This window comes from Leuciscus leuciscus (assembly GCF_965113295.1).
Source record: "Leuciscus leuciscus genome assembly, chromosome: 8".
In the NCBI taxonomy this organism is placed as follows: Eukaryota; Metazoa; Chordata; class Actinopteri; order Cypriniformes; family Leuciscidae; genus Leuciscus; species Leuciscus leuciscus.
In genome coordinates this window covers 36,260,783-36,276,018 of record NC_138732.1, presented here as the reverse complement: position 1 = coordinate 36,276,018, position 15,236 = coordinate 36,260,783, and the positions used below count along the sequence as shown (strand labels likewise).

At 46.0% G+C, this 15,236-nt stretch overlaps 1 protein-coding gene and 1 long non-coding RNA gene across 3 annotated transcripts in view; one reads left to right on the top strand and one right to left on the bottom strand.

The window, feature by feature from the left end:
- LOC309505165 overlaps nt 1-2,503 on the top strand; it is a 58,474-nt gene extending 55,971 nt beyond the window's left edge. For both annotated transcript variants that reach the window (XR_014208343.1, XR_014208344.1), the window contains exon 2: nt 2,316-2,503. This is a non-coding gene — a long non-coding RNA (uncharacterized lncRNA). The remainder of the gene's footprint in view (nt 1-2,315) is intronic.
- Nucleotides 2,504-12,731: 10,228 nt separating this feature from the next.
- Nucleotides 12,732-13,601, bottom strand: LOC309504374 (uncharacterized protein). Its single transcript, XM_082177441.1, has 4 exons — nt 13,557-13,601; nt 13,328-13,481; nt 13,131-13,241; nt 12,732-12,909 (listed from the first exon to the last, which is right to left on the bottom strand). The coding sequence occupies exons 2-4, from the start codon at nt 13,413-13,415 to the stop codon at nt 12,797-12,799; spliced, it is 312 nt and encodes a 103-aa protein (XP_082033567.1). The 5' UTR covers nt 13,416-13,481; nt 13,557-13,601; the 3' UTR covers nt 12,732-12,796.
- Between the last annotated feature and the right edge of the window lie 1,635 nt (nt 13,602-15,236).

The following is a 15,236-nucleotide window of genomic DNA, read 5'->3' as shown; positions in this document are numbered from 1 at the left end:
CTAATATGGTCATACTTCCTGGTTCTGGTAAGAACTCGAGCTGCTGCGTTTTGGTCCAGCTGTAGTTTGTTTATTATGTGTGCAGTGTTGTGTAAATGTGTTGCATGTGTTGTGGTCCCATTTTTAATATGCTGTACAGTTAATTTTCATCTATATTCTGATTTCTGAATATTCAGATTTTCAGATTTGATCAAATTTAATGTCAACACAACATGTTCTATCAGTTGTTTAGAATTTTACACATGCACTGAGTGAACTGATGAATTTTACTCATCATAGCCTAGGCTATATGCTTTTGGGTTTGTTAAATATGTTGTGGAATATGTTTGCTTGACAATATGTGTTAATAAATCATGTGCTTTTAAAAAAAAAATATTATTAAGATACAGGATAATGTTTTAATAAATCAGGCCCACTTTACCTGAAAAGAAATTTGTCTGGAGTGCATGATCTCAAAATGTTTATCGGCATACACCTTGCAAATAGCACATTATATCTACTGTATTCAAATGGAAATATTATAGCCCGACCTTAAAGGAACACTTTTTGGGACTTTAGCTTATTCACCGTATCCCCCAGAGTTAGATAAGTCCATACATAGGCTACCTTTTTCATCTCCGTGCGTGCTGTAAGTCTGTTTGACGCACCCACCGCTAGCCTAGCTTAGCACAAAGACTGGATGTAAATGGCTACAGCTAGCATACTAATCCCAATAAGTGACAAAATAACGCCAACATTTTCCTATTTACATGTTGCGATTTGTATAGTCACAGTGTGTACAAATAACAAGGTCATATGAGACACAGCCATTTTTTAAACGTTTAAATACTGGGAACTATTTTCTCAGAAGGCGAAGCACTGCTACTTGGGCGGAGTGATTAGCGCAGCACCTGAGAAGCGCCGTGGTGAGGAGCAGAGAGTTCGCTCAGAGTTGGAGTAATAGAGTCAGCAATTACTATTACTAGATAGTAAATGCAAAGTTTACAATCATGGGTGTTCGCTGTATTGTAAAGAGCTGCGACAATAAACAGGGGAGACCAGGTAATATCATGATGTTTCATAGAATTCCAACCAAAAACGCTGACCTGATAAATCAATGGCTACTTGCTCTGGATATAGATCCAAAACACACCTGCAAACATCATCAAGGACTATCGCGTTTGCTCAGAACATTTCACTGAGGACGACTATTTTGAAAAAATTGAATTTGCCACACGGACCATGAAACGTGTGCTGAAGGATACGGCCATTCAATTCAATTCAATTCAAATTTATTTGTATAGCGCTTTTCACAATACATATTGTCTCAAAGCAGCTTTACAGAAAGTGTATTTCAAAAAATGTACATAGAAAAATACAGTTAGTTAATCATGCATTAATTTAGGGCATAACATATCGCCGGCGTCGAGTCGTCTCCTCACGGGCGTGGAGTCGTCTCTGCATGGGTGTTGGGGCATCTGAAGTTTCCATGAGAGGCTGGATACAAACTGGAGCTGACGTACTCTATTAAAGCAGATGGGAAATAATTAGCGTAGCTGCTGTTCCTAATATTAATGCATTCAATCTGATTCAACTGTAGTATAAAAGGTAAGTATTATGTGAATGCTTGGCTAAAGAGATGCGTCTTTAATCTAGTTTTAAACTGGGACAGCGAATCTGAGCCTCGAACAATATCAGGAAGGCCATTCCAGAGTTTAGGAGCTAAATGTGAAAATGCCCTCCCTCCTTTAGTGGTCTTAGATATCCTAGGAATGACCAGAAGCCTCGAATTTATTGATCTTAAAGAGCGTGATGGATTGCAAGGCGATAGAAGTTCCGTTAAATACCCAGGAGCTAAACCATTTAGGGCTTTATAGGTCATTAGTAATACTTTGTAATTGATACGGAACTTAATAGGTAACCAGTGTAGAGATGATAGAATTGGTGTTATATGATCATATTTTCTTGATCTCGTAAGAACTCTAGCGGCGGCATTTTGGACTAACTGTAGCTTGTTTATTGAGGATGCAGGACAACCAGCTAATAAAGCATTACAGTAATCCAGTCTCGAGGTCATGAATGCATGAACAAACTTTTCAGCATCAGAGACAGATAGCATATTACGTAGCTTAGTAATGTTTCTAAGGTGGAAAAAGGCTGTTCTTGTAACATATGAAATATGATTTTCGAAAGACAAGTTGCGATCTAGTATAACCCCCAGGTCTTTTACTGTAGTGGATAAAGGAACAGGACATCCTTCTAAATTGAAGTTGCATTGTAAGAGGTTTTGTGGGCAGTTTTTTGGACCCATAAGTAATACCTCCGTTTTATTTGAGTTTAATAGCAGAAAATTACACGTCATCCAGTATTTTATATCTTTAACACACTCTGTCAATTTAGATAATTTATTGTTTTCATCCGGTCGTGATGAAATATATAATTGAGTGTCATCAGCATAACAGTGGAAATTAATTCCATGTTTTCTTATAATATTACCAAGCGGCAGCATGTATATTGAGAATAACAGAGGGCCTAACACAGATCCCTGCGGCACTCCATAGTTTACTGACGTTATCTTCGATTTTTCCCCATTTAAACAGACAAAATGGTAGCGGTCTGATAAGTACGATCTAAACCAGCTTAATGCCTGTCCATGAACACCAGTGTAGTTTTGTAGTCGATCTAAGAGTATTTTGTGATCTATAGTATCGAACGCAGCACTAAGATCAAGTAAAACTAGGATTGAGATACAGCCTTGGTCAGAAGCTAAAAGTAAATCATTTGTAATTTTAACGAGCGCAGTTTCAGTGCTATGATGCGGTCTGAATCCTGACTGAAATTTTTCATAGATATCATTTTCTTGCAAGAAAGAGCACAATTGAGCGGACACCACTTTTTCTAATATTTTAGACATAAATGGAAGATTTGAAATGGGTCTATAATTTGCTAGATTATTATGATCTAATTGTGGTTTCTTAATGAGAGGTTTTATAACTGCCAGTTTAAATGTTCTTGGAACGAGACGAGTTAATAATATTGAGAAGAGGCTCTTCCACTACAGATAACACTTCTTTCAGTAGTTTAGTGGGTATTGGGTCTAATAAACATGTTGTTAGTTTAGATGCAATGATAAGTTTATTTAACTCTTTTTGTTCTATAGTTGTTTTGCACTGTAATTGTTCTTGAGGGGCATTAATTGAGGCTGAATCATAAGACACCATTAAAGATTGTACATTTACAATTGTGTTTCTGATGCTTTCTATTTTCTCAGTGAAGAAGTTCATGAAATCATTACTACTGAACTGTAACGGTATATTTTGTTCGGGTGACGTCTGTTTATTTGTTAGTCTAGCCACGGTGTTAAATAAAAACCTTGGATTACTTTGGTTATTTTCTATTAGTTTGTGGAGGTGCTCAGCCCTGGCCGCTTTTAGGGCCTTTTTATAACGTGACATACTGTCTTTCCACGCGATTCTAAAGACCTCTAAATTAGTTTGTTTCCATTTACGCTCTAAATTACGAGTTTCTCTCTTGATAACATGCGTAGCACTGTTATACCATGGCGCTTTAGTTCCCTTTCGTGGTCACTCCGAGTTACGTCGGATGACGACGATTGGGGTTTCGCCTAGAAGCCTATCACCTTCGAGTATATAAAACGAGCCAATGGCAATGAAATGCCATGGGTCTGCGGAATTTGCATAGCGTAACTCCGCCCGCCGCAGGGGGTATATAAGGAAGTACGCTGGCACAATGCAGATATGTTTTTCGCTTCGGAGCCGAGAACTTCTCCACTCCTGCAAGCCAAATATTCTGAGTTAGTCTTCTCTTACCTTCGAGACGAGCGAACTCTCCGGTGTTGGTGTGACGGCGTTTTCAGCGAGTGCTCACTACCCTGCTGATCTTGTCAGTGATCTGACAGATAGTGTGTTTCTCCCTGTTCGCTTCAGCATCCGCGGAGTTTTTCCTCTCACAAAAAGAGCATTGCACGTGGCACGTCTTTTTAAAGATGCCTCGCCCGTGCACTTCTGGTTGCGGTGGCGAGATATTTTTCTCTGATGGGCACGATCGCTGCTTAACGTGTTTGGGCGTTGATCACGCTAAAGCAGCGTTCGTGGATGACTCATGTTCTCACTGCGGGAACATGACCATCTCTATGCTGCGGTCGAGACTCAATGAGCTCACTAGAGCGAGAGTCCCCCTACCCACACCCCGATCTACTGGTCCCGAGAGGGCTAGTACTTCGGCTGGTGGCCGGGGTGACCTGAGGGTGACTGTGTGGGACATACCGCCGACACGTCCACGGTCCACACACCCCTCTCCAGCATCAGCACCCGCGAGTGTCCAAACTGAGACCGCTGGTCCCTCTTCGGAGCCCCAGCGCGTCTCGTTTGGAGCTCCAGAGGAAGATACTATGTCCATCGCTGCATCACAAGGTGGGCGCGAGTCCTCGGGAAGTGAGGATTCGGCTGTGTTGCCGCCCTCGGGCGTGCCAGCATTGCCCGAGTCTGATCCCGAGCTGACCGCCATGCTTTCCCGGGCAGCCGCGGCCATTGGTATTGAGTGGTCCCCGCCACCTGATCCAGTGCGCTCGCGGCTGGATGATTGGTTTTTGGGAGCGGCCGCTGACACCCGTCGCCGCCCAACCCCAATACCATTCTTCCCGGAAGTGCATGAGGAAGTCACGCGGTCCTGGAAGGCTCCCATGTCTTCCCGTGATCGTTCGACGGCTTTCTCCGCCTTTCCTCCCCTCGATAGAGCTGATGCTTGTGGGTACACTGGGATTCCCACGGTTGAACGTTCTGTCGCGATGCAGCTGTGTCCGACAAGCGCTTCATCACGTGGTGATCCTAAGCACCCGTCCAAAGCCTGTAGATTCTCGTCTACCATGGTGGCGAAATCTTACAGAGCGGCGGGACAGGCAGCTGCCTCTTTGCATGCCATGGCCATCTTACAGGTCTACCAGGCCAAGATGCTTCGTGACATGCACGAGGGTAGGACAGACCCAGGGCTCTTTGATGAGCTGCGCGCCGCCACCGACCTCGCTCTCCGGGCGACGAAGGTGACCGCGCGCTCCCTGGGTTTGGTGATGTCCACAGCTGTGGTCCAGGAGAGACATCTCTGGCTGAACCTGGCTGATATGCGTGAGCCCGAGCGGACTCGTCTGCTTGACGCTCCCATATCCCAGGCCGGCCTTTTCGGCGGTGCAGTCGAGGACTTTGCCCAACAGTTCTCGACTGCTCAGAAGCAGACTGAGGCGATTAAGCACATTCTGCCCCGACGCTCTGCTGCTCAGCCGTCGGTGCAGAATCCTCAGCCTGCTCGCCGCCGAGGGCGCCCTCCCGCGGCTCCCGCCCCTCCCGCACGGCCCCAGCAGCAGCCTTCATCTGGGCCGCGTCGTGGAGGAAGCCGTAGGAAGGCGCCACAGCCCTCTCCAGCCCCGCAGCCCGCTAAACGCCAGGCTAAGCGGCGCTCCTGAGACGGGCAGCTCAGGATTGGCTTTCTTTTCGCTACAGGAGGTGGTAGCAGGGCCACTCCTTCCCCCGGTGGAGGGCCGGGGGAGAATCTTTTGTTCTCCACTCCCCGCTGCTCGTCTCACGACGGGCAGCACCCTAATGTGGTTAAAGAAAGAATCGAAATCCCCAATCCTGAGCCTACAGACCCAGAGGGCCGCAGTGCGCGCCACCCTCGGGTCCCGCCACTGCCGCCCTCCTCTGTCCCAGAGGTCTGGGATGACAGCACGCGCCGCCCACGGGCCACGCTCCTCTCATCCCCCTCTGTCGCCAGACCCCTGCCAGAGCACGCCCCCGTGGGACGCGCGCCCTCCCCTGGCCTCCTCTGGCAGGACGCGGTTAATGACCGTGCCCCCGCACAGGGCCGCGATGCCACCCTCGCCGGTGCCGGTCATTCCGCCTCGCTGCCCCACCGACGGTACGTCTGTGGTTCGTATGACCCCGCTGGTGCACTTTCTGGAGGCCTGGCTAGAGCTTCCCAGACTGTCCCGCTGGGTCGCGAGAACCATCAGGCTCGGCTACGCGATTCAGTTCGCGCGATCTCCTCCCCGCTTCAGCGGAGTCCGCTTCACTATGGTCGGTGGCAATGCCCCTGTCATGAGAGCGGAGGTCGTCACCCTGCTGGCGAAGGGTGCGATCGAGATTGTCCCTCCAGCCGAAATGAAGTCCGGCTTCTACAGCCCTTACTTCATTGTACCCAAGAAGTCCGGTGGGTTACGGCCAATCCTCGACCTGCGCGTCTTGAACCGCTCCCTTCACAGGCTGCCGTTCAAGATGCTAACGGCCAAACACATCCTCCAGTGTGTGCGGCCGCAGGATTGGTTTGCAGCGATCGACCTGAAGGACGCCTACTTCCATGTCTCCATTTTACCTCGACACAGACCGTTTCTACGGTTTGCTTTCGAGGGGCAGGCATACCAGTACGCGGTTCTCCCTTTCGGGCTAGCCCTGTCTCCTCGCGTCTTTACGAAGGTCGTCGAGGCAGCCCTTGTTCCCCTTCGGGAACACGGGGTTCGCATCCTGAACTATCTCGACGACTGGCTTATCCTAGCTCACTCTCGAGACCAGGTTTGCGAACACAGGGACCTAGTGCTCCGGCACCTAGTCCGTCTGGGCCTTCGGGTCAACTGGGAGAAGAGCAAACTCTGCCCCGTGCAGAGGATCTCTTTTCTCGGTATGGAGATCGACTCGGTCGCCATGTGCGCGCAGCTTACGAGCGAGCGCGCGCAGTCACTGCTGACTTGTCTTCGTCAGTTCGAGGACAAGAGTGCGGTTCCACTGAAACTTTTTCAGAGGCTCCTGGGGCATATGGCATCCGCAGCCGCAGTAACGCCGCTGGGATTGCTTCATATGAGACCGCTTCAGCTTTGGCTTCGCGATCGAGTCCCGAGGTGGGCATGGCAACACGGCACGCTCCGAGTCCCAGTGACTCCAGCCTGCCGTCAGACCTTCACCCCGTGGGCGAACCTCAATTTTCTACGGGCCGGAGTGCCCTTAGAACGAGTTTCCCGGCATGTTGTTGTGTCAACAGATGCCTCCAACACGGGCTGGGGCGCCATGTGCAATGGTCATGCTGCCGCGGGCTTCTGGACAGGACCCCAGCGCCTTTGGCATGTCAATTGCCTCGAGTTGCTGGCTGTACGTCTCGCCCTGCACCGCTTCCATGCGCTGCTCAGGGGCCAGCACGTACTAGTCCGATCAGACAATACCGCAACAGTAGCGTACATCAACCACCAGGGTGGTCTACGCTCCCGCCGTATGTCGCAACTCGCTCGCCACCTCCTCATATGGAGTCAGAAGCATCTGAGGTCGCTTCGAGCCATTTATATCCCGGGACACCTGAACCAGGCGGCCGACGAGCTGTCTCGAGTTCGGCCTCTCGCAGGAGAATGGCGACTCCATCCCCAGACGGCCCAGCTGATTTGGGGTCAGTTCGGCGACGCACAGGTAGACCTGTTTGCCTCCCACGACTCGTCCCATTGCGACCTGTTTTACTCCCTGACCGAGGGCACGCTCGGCACGGATGCACTGGCGCACAGCTGGCCGCGGGGCCTACGCAAGTATGCGTTTCCCCCAGTGAGCCTTCTTGCGCAGACCTTGCGCAAGATCAGGGAGGACGAGGAGCAGGTCATTTTGGTTGCCCCGTATTGGCCCAACCGGACCTGGTTCTCCGAACTAGTACTCCTCGCGACAGCACCTCCCTGGCCAATTCCTCTGAGGAAGGACCTCCTTTCTCAGGGACGGGGCACCTTATGGCACCCTCGTCCCGATCTTTGGAACCTCCACGTGTGGCTCCTGGACGGGACGAGGCAGGTTTGAGTACCCTACCACCTGCGGTGGTGGCTACCATCACTTCCGCTAGAGCATCGTCCACGAGACATGCCTATGCGTTGAAGTGGAACCTCTTCGTCAACTGGTGTTCTTCTAAACATCAAGAACCCACGAAATGCCCGATCAGTGTCGTGCTTTCCTTCCTGCAAGAAGGGTTGGAGCGAAGGCTGTCTCCCTCCACCCTGAAAGTGTATGTTGCCGCCATTGCCGCACATCACGAAGCAGTTGATGGTAAGTCTCTGGGAAGGCACGACCTGATCGTCAGGTTCCTGAGGGGAGCGAGGAGACTAAATCCTCCTCGTCCTCCCTTCGTACCCTCTTGGGACCTCTCAGTGGTTCTAACTGCCCTGCAGAGTGCTCCATTTGAGCCTTTACAGTCAGTGGAGCTTAAGTTCCTGTCTATGAAGACAGCGCTCCTGGTTGCATTGGCCTCCATCAAGAGGGTAGGGGACCTGCAGGCATTTTCGGTTGACGAAGCGTGCCTGGAATTCGGGCCGGCTAACTCTCACGTGATCCTGAGACCCCGGCTTGGATACGTGCCCAAGGTTCCTACCACACCCTTTCGAGACCAGGTAGTGAACCTGCAAGCGCTGCCCTTGGAGGAGGCAGACCCAGCCTTGGCACTGCTCTGTCCAGTACGCGCCCTCCGTGCTTACGTGGACAGAACGCGGTGTTTCAGGACCTCAGACCAGCTCTTTGTCTGTCATGGTGGGAAGCTGAAGGGAAAGGCTCTCTCAAAGCAAAGGTTATCCCACTGGATAGTGGATACCATTGCTTTGGCATACCAGCAGCAAGGTCGTCCGTGCCCCCTTGGTGTGAAAGCCCACTCCACACGTAGTGTGGCTTCCTCTTGGGCTCTAGCGCATGGCGCCTCGCTAACAGACATTTGTAGAGCTGCAGGCTGGGCGACACCCAACACATTCGCGAGATTCTATAATCTCCGAGTAGAGCCAGTTTCTTCTCATGTACTCGCTTCAACCAGCCGGTGCTAGATTCTGCTCAGGTGTCTTCGCTTGCTCGCCATTCCTCTCCACGGACGGGATACGTGCGATATTTCTCTCAGGTGAGTCTGATAAGCTCTGAGTTTCCTCCAGCACTGGTTACGTCAACGCCTGAGTTATGCCAATCTGCCATAACGCAGCTTTTGCGCTTGACTAGGTGCCTCCATGTGCATGGTTCCCCTCTGGGCGACCCCCACATGTGTATTCCACTGTAAGTCTCCTTGTGAGCGTGTGTCTTTCCCTTGGCAAGCCACCTTGCCACCCCTGGGGTTTAAGATTCCACCTGCGGCTGGACACCCCAGTGATTTTCCATATGCAGCCCTCTGGGTCATATGTGTATTCTAAGTCCCCCCCATCAATGGCTGGGCATTATTGCATATTTCTCTCTGGAGATATGCTTCCCAGTGTACCTTGGTATCCCTGTGTTAAGTAGGACTCCTTCGTTCGTGCTAGTCTCACAACAGGGAGCTCAGACTCACGCAGGGCACTGGTAGACAGCCGAGGTGGCGTGATTAGACTGGAACCCCAATCGTCGTCATCCGACGTAACTCGGAGTGACCACGAAAGGGAACGTCTCGGTTACGGATGTAACCCTCGTTCCCTGAGTGGGAACGGAGACGTTACGTCTTCCTGCCACTTCCGCTGTACCGCTGAAAAACGCCTGGGGCTAGTCTCGGCTCCTCAGCGAAGACATATCTGCATTGTGCCAGCGTACTTCCTTATATACCCCCTGCGGCGGGCGGAGTTACGCTATGCAAATTCCGCAGACCCATGGCATTTCATTGCCATTGGCTCGTTTTATATACTCGAAGGTGATAGGCTTCTAGGCGAAACCCCAATCGTCGTCATCCGACGTAACGTCTCCGTTCCCACTCAGGGAACGAGGGTTACATCCGTAACCGAGACGTTTTCTCTCTAACCTTTTTTAATCTAATTGGTGCAACGATGTCTAATGTACTAGAGAAAATGGTGCTCATAGTGTGACAGTCGTCAATGTGTCTTCCTATTCCGTACTGGGGATGGCGCTGTTGAGCGTATATCCGGAGGAAATTAGGTGGGAAGTTATTTAAGGAGGTGTGATTGCGTCGCTCTCTCTCTCTCTCGCGCGCGCGCTCGCTAGCCTTTGTTTGTCTTGTCAGGTGTGGGACGTTTCGGTCATGGCCACGCTAGCGGATGGCTTGTGAGTATTGTTGTTGTAGCCCGCGTGGCATTGATTATGTTAATGTTGCGGTCTTTTCCTGTTTTTAATGCTTACGATTCAAATATTGAGGAATATGTTTCCCTTATTGAAATTCGTAGTTCATTGGGAAGTTGTTTAGAGCGCTTCGGTGTTTTGCGGGTAAATGGAGCGTTTGAGAGAGAGCTTGTTCCAATCCAGTATGTTGTGGTTTAGATGCTAATTCAGGACATTATAGGTAGTATGTTTTGAGGAGGTTTTGGTGTAGGGAGGGTTTTCTTTGGGTTTATTTTGGCGCTCGAGTTGCCAAATTATTTTTGTAAAAATTGTGTTTGATGTAACGAAGTGCATTTCAGGCCCAGTAGTTTTATGAGTGACTTGGTAAGCAAACAGTTTTTTCCCTTATGTCCGTTTTCCTTTTATGCGGCTGCTGTGTTGTATTTTGATACATTTATTGTTGTGAGGTAATTAAAAGGTAAATGTTTCTTGCATTGCAGTTAATTACATGAATTATTTATTGGATTTATTTGTCATTCATGTATTGTTGTGAGGTAATTAAAAGGTAAATGTTTCTGGGCCTGAAATTAATAGGTGTTTTGTTTAATTAGTTTTTTTCTCTTCCGCTTTATTTTTCTTTTGAATTGAACGTCTTGATGTACTGAGTGGTAATAAGATTGGAATGGAATTTGAATAGAAAACTTCTTTTCCTTAAATTTATTGTGCTTCCTTGGTCTGTTATTTCATAATTGATTGTCAACCCTTATGTGTAGTGTTTCTAATGAGGGACTAATTAAATAATTGTGGTGGTTTTTACCCCTGGCGCCCAAACCCAATTCTTTAAGGCCAAATACCGTCACAATAGTGCTAGTCATTTCCTCTTGTTCATCCGTTTGTTTGGGTTCACTGAGCAGCTGAGATAGATCAGGTAAGCTATTTGAGAATCTATCTATGGTGGATGGGAGGATTGTTCTGCCTGGTCGATAACATGGCGCAACATGACAAATTTCAGCAGTACGTATTATGCAAGTTACCATGTAATGATCAGTGACATCATCACTTTGTGGTATAATATCTATATCGCTTGGATTGGTTCCATGTGATATAATTAAATCTAGCGTATGATTAAGACGATGTGTTGGTCCGGTGACGTTTTGCTTGACCCCAAAGGAGTTTAATAAATCTGTAAACGCAGCCCCTAACGCATCATTTGGATTGTCTACGTGTATGTTAAAATCTCCAACAATTAATGCTTTATCGACATTGACTAATAGGTCTGACAGAAAATCTGCAAACTCTTTTAGGAAATCAGCGTAAGGCCCTGGCGGTCTATATACGGTAGCCAAGGCTAGAGATAATAGGGATTTATTTCTTATATCTAAGAGTGTAACATTTAGTACAAGTACTTCAAACGAATTAAACCTGTGACCTGTTTTTTGAGTAACATTAAGAATGTCTTTATAGATGGTTGCAACACCGCCACCACGACCAATCAGACGGGGCTCATGTTTATAACAGTATCCAGGAGGAGTAGACTCATTAATACCGAAATAATCATTTGGTTTAAGCCAGGTTTCAGTAAGGCAAAGTACATCGAGACTATTATCTGTGACCATTTCATTTACAATAACTGCCTTAGGTGTGAGTGATCTAATGTTTAGAAGACCTAGCTTTATAAATTGTTTTTGTACACTAATATTGAGATTTTCTGGTTTAATTACAATTAGATTTTTCCTAGATCCTGCAGTAGATTTAATGTTTGACCTCACTAAACGAGGAATAGACACAGTTTCAATATAATGTTCTACATTGGTACTTATATCAATTAAGTTTGGACAGCAAAGAGTGTGATTTGGACTTTGACTTACTAGTCATATGGTGTGCAACGATGGCCATCCCATCGATAGTAAAGACAGGACAAAGTGGATCACCTGCGGCTGCGGTAAGTGTTCCGTTATGTTTTTAGATGACTAGCTTACTGTTACAGTGCCATTAGCTAGATGTAATGTAATCTTAGTGACACTATTACATGAATAGGGTGCTCACTACTATTACAGTTGTTCCCGGGCTCCATGTATCCATGTATGTATCGCTGCAGCCCGGAGACATGCAGGTGGGAGGAGCTTACGCCGCAAGTGGGAGGAGCTTATGCCACAAGTAGGAGGGATTTCACAAATGTGCAAGTAGGAGGAGTTTACGCCGCAAGTGGGAGGAGCTTATGCGGAAATCCACAAGCCGAGGACGGCGTGAATGAGTATGGCAGGAAGTAGCGACAGTAATGAAAATAAACGATCAAATATTACGTTCCTCATCATGGTCTGATCTCTTACAGCTTTGTTATTATTGTGTGTGTCCAATACCACTCACTGTCAATGATGAAGTCACGTCTTTACACCTTTTACCATACTTAAAGTGACAGTGTTTTAAATTCATCAGGCTGTAGGCCTTATTCAAGCATATTTCTGAATATTAGCTACATATTCTACAGTATCAAGTAAATTAACATATTAAAATGTGATGCAATTAGACTCAGTGAAGTGAATGTGTAAATACATGAAAAACATTTGGCTAATGTAAAAAAAAAAAAAAGTTACCATCCATCTTTACTGAATATTGTTTTAAATAGCAGACTAATGTTCTTCTGAACGTGTTACACATATATTATATTTAAATCTCAGGGTGGATAATTTTTTTAAATTTTTTTTATGTATAAAATCATGTACAAGTCACTCAGAATTGATTGCAAAAGTGTTTATTTTATTTTATTATTTTTAGTCTTTTTTTATTTATTTGTAAGGACACTATATCAGCTCATTAGAACTGATCTGCATGCAGTCAAAACTGCAAAATCCAGGATGGAAGGTTTCTGAATAAATGCCCTGGAGCTCGCCTCGCTTTCCCTTCCCAGCATAACCTGGTGGATACACAAGAAGCACAATAAGAACTAGGGTTTATAGTTGACATTGAACATTTACAAACATTAAGAATAATTTCTCAGCTCTGTAGGTCCATGCCATGCAAGTGAATGGTGTCCAGAACTTTTAAACTCCAAGGGATGACATAAGTAAATTAGATTTTTAGTTTTCCTTTAGACTAACAACTAGTTTATTCATCACCAATTTACACAAAACGTACCAGGTGTGCAGCATTTGTACTCAAACCCACACTCCAAACAAGTGGAGATTGAGTACATCCTCCAGAAGAGCTGTTTGTAGTGAGACGACTTATTTTTCCAGCATGTAACACCTGAGGTGAAAAAAAAAAATGAACATAACATTTAACATTATCAATGATGTTCTTGTTATGCGTTTTATTTTTTAATGTCTATTTACTTTCTAGCCATAAGAAGTGTGCCTGATTCTTGAAATTGTCATCCCCAACTATGTCCCTGAACCTTGAGCAAGCCAATGACAGGGGCATGTAGGCAGCATCTCCTTCTTGAAGAACAACTTCAAGTAGTATGTTCTTCAGCAACGGTCCTGATAACTGAAAAGATAGCAACAGTTAGCACAGGCTGTTAAAAAATGTTAAAAAGCACATTATATAACATTATTCAACTACATTGAAGATGAAGCATGATGGAGGGTCATCGTCTTTTAACAGCTCATCCTTAAAGAAAAATATAAGTATATATAAATATAAATACTGTTTTCATTTTTGAGAAACAGTGACCTTGTTTGTGAAATAGTAGGCTACTCCCGTTCTGACTCTCCCCTCGACCTCAGTCTGTTCGGCATCTTGTATATCAGCTTCCAAAGTTTGTAACTCCTCGTCTGTGTATTCTGGCTCAAAACGATTGATTTGGTTTGATACCAAATAAAAATCCTCTGACAATTCCTCAAAGTCAGCCATGATCACGAATTACTCATGTTCGCTACTAGCTAGTTAGTCACGTTGGTTTTGTTGACGGAACTGCGCTTCTCGGGTGCTGCGCTAAATCACTCCGCCCAAGTAGCAGTGCTTCGCCTTCTGAGAAAATAGTTCCCAGTATTTAAACGTTTAAAAAATGGCTGTGTCTCATATGACCATAGTCACACTGTGACTATACAAATCACAACATGTAAATAGGAAAATGTTGGCGTTATTTTGTCACTTATTGGGATTAGTATGCTAGCTGTAGCCATTTACATCCAGTCTTTGTGCTAAGCTAGGCTAGCGGTGGGTGCGTCAAACAGACTAACAGCACGCACGGAGATGAAAAAGGTATGTATGGACTTTTCTAACTCTGGGGGATACGGTGAATAAGCTAAAGTCCCAAAAAGTCGAAGTGTTCCTTTAAAGTTAACAAAAGTAATAAAGAAAAGAAAAAAAATATATCTAGGTATCTAGGTAACAAAAAGTGTCCCACTTTACCTGCATTCACCCAAATTGAAATTACGCAGATTTTCTTCTCTGCTATTAATGCTTGCTGGTTAGTGCGAGATGCATTCTGGGATACCTGGCTGTCTCAAGTCCACACACGTCACCTTTCGATGCATCCTCCATAAAAGGGGCGGATCAAGAACACACTTGGGGATTTGAACTGTACTTTGAATTGAAACAGTACTTGGGCAGCGACTGATGACGTTTTACAAGTCCACAAGAACACAAATACAGACAAGAACATATTGAGAAACGGCAAAGGTCTGTCTACGCAAGAATAAGTGATTCTGAGCCTTAGTCTTAAGGTCCTTGCACACTGAGTCCGAAATTTTCGCACGTTAACAAATAAACACAACCTCACGTTGTGTCAATCACATTTACACACTCCTTCCAAAACTTTTGTCCGTCATAAAAAAATTCAGATTGGGTTCGATTTTCTGCGTTTTGTGCATCTGCAGCAAGCATTTTGAGAGGTGTTTTGACAATTCAGAGCCACCGGATGACGAATACGAAAAAATGCGGTTTCACTTTATTTTGATGGTTCCTTTAACACATTCTGTTGACTATAAGTAACGTTGCACGCACCTACATGTCTACTAACTCTCATTAGAGTGTTAGTAGAGTATTAGTAGACTGGTGGGTTAGGGTTAGAATGAGTTGCAAATATATTTATAGTCAGTAGAATTTCTTTTGGAGGATCATCACAATAAAGAGTTAGCAGATTTTATCAGACAGTCTAGTAATGCTTTAATGCAAGTTAGTTGACATGCAGTTGCAAACTTACTTATAGTCAACAGAATGTTCAAAAGGGACCATCAAAAAGGGTTACCAAAAATACCAACGAAAATTTCAGGACCTTAAATCCAAATCAGACAATTC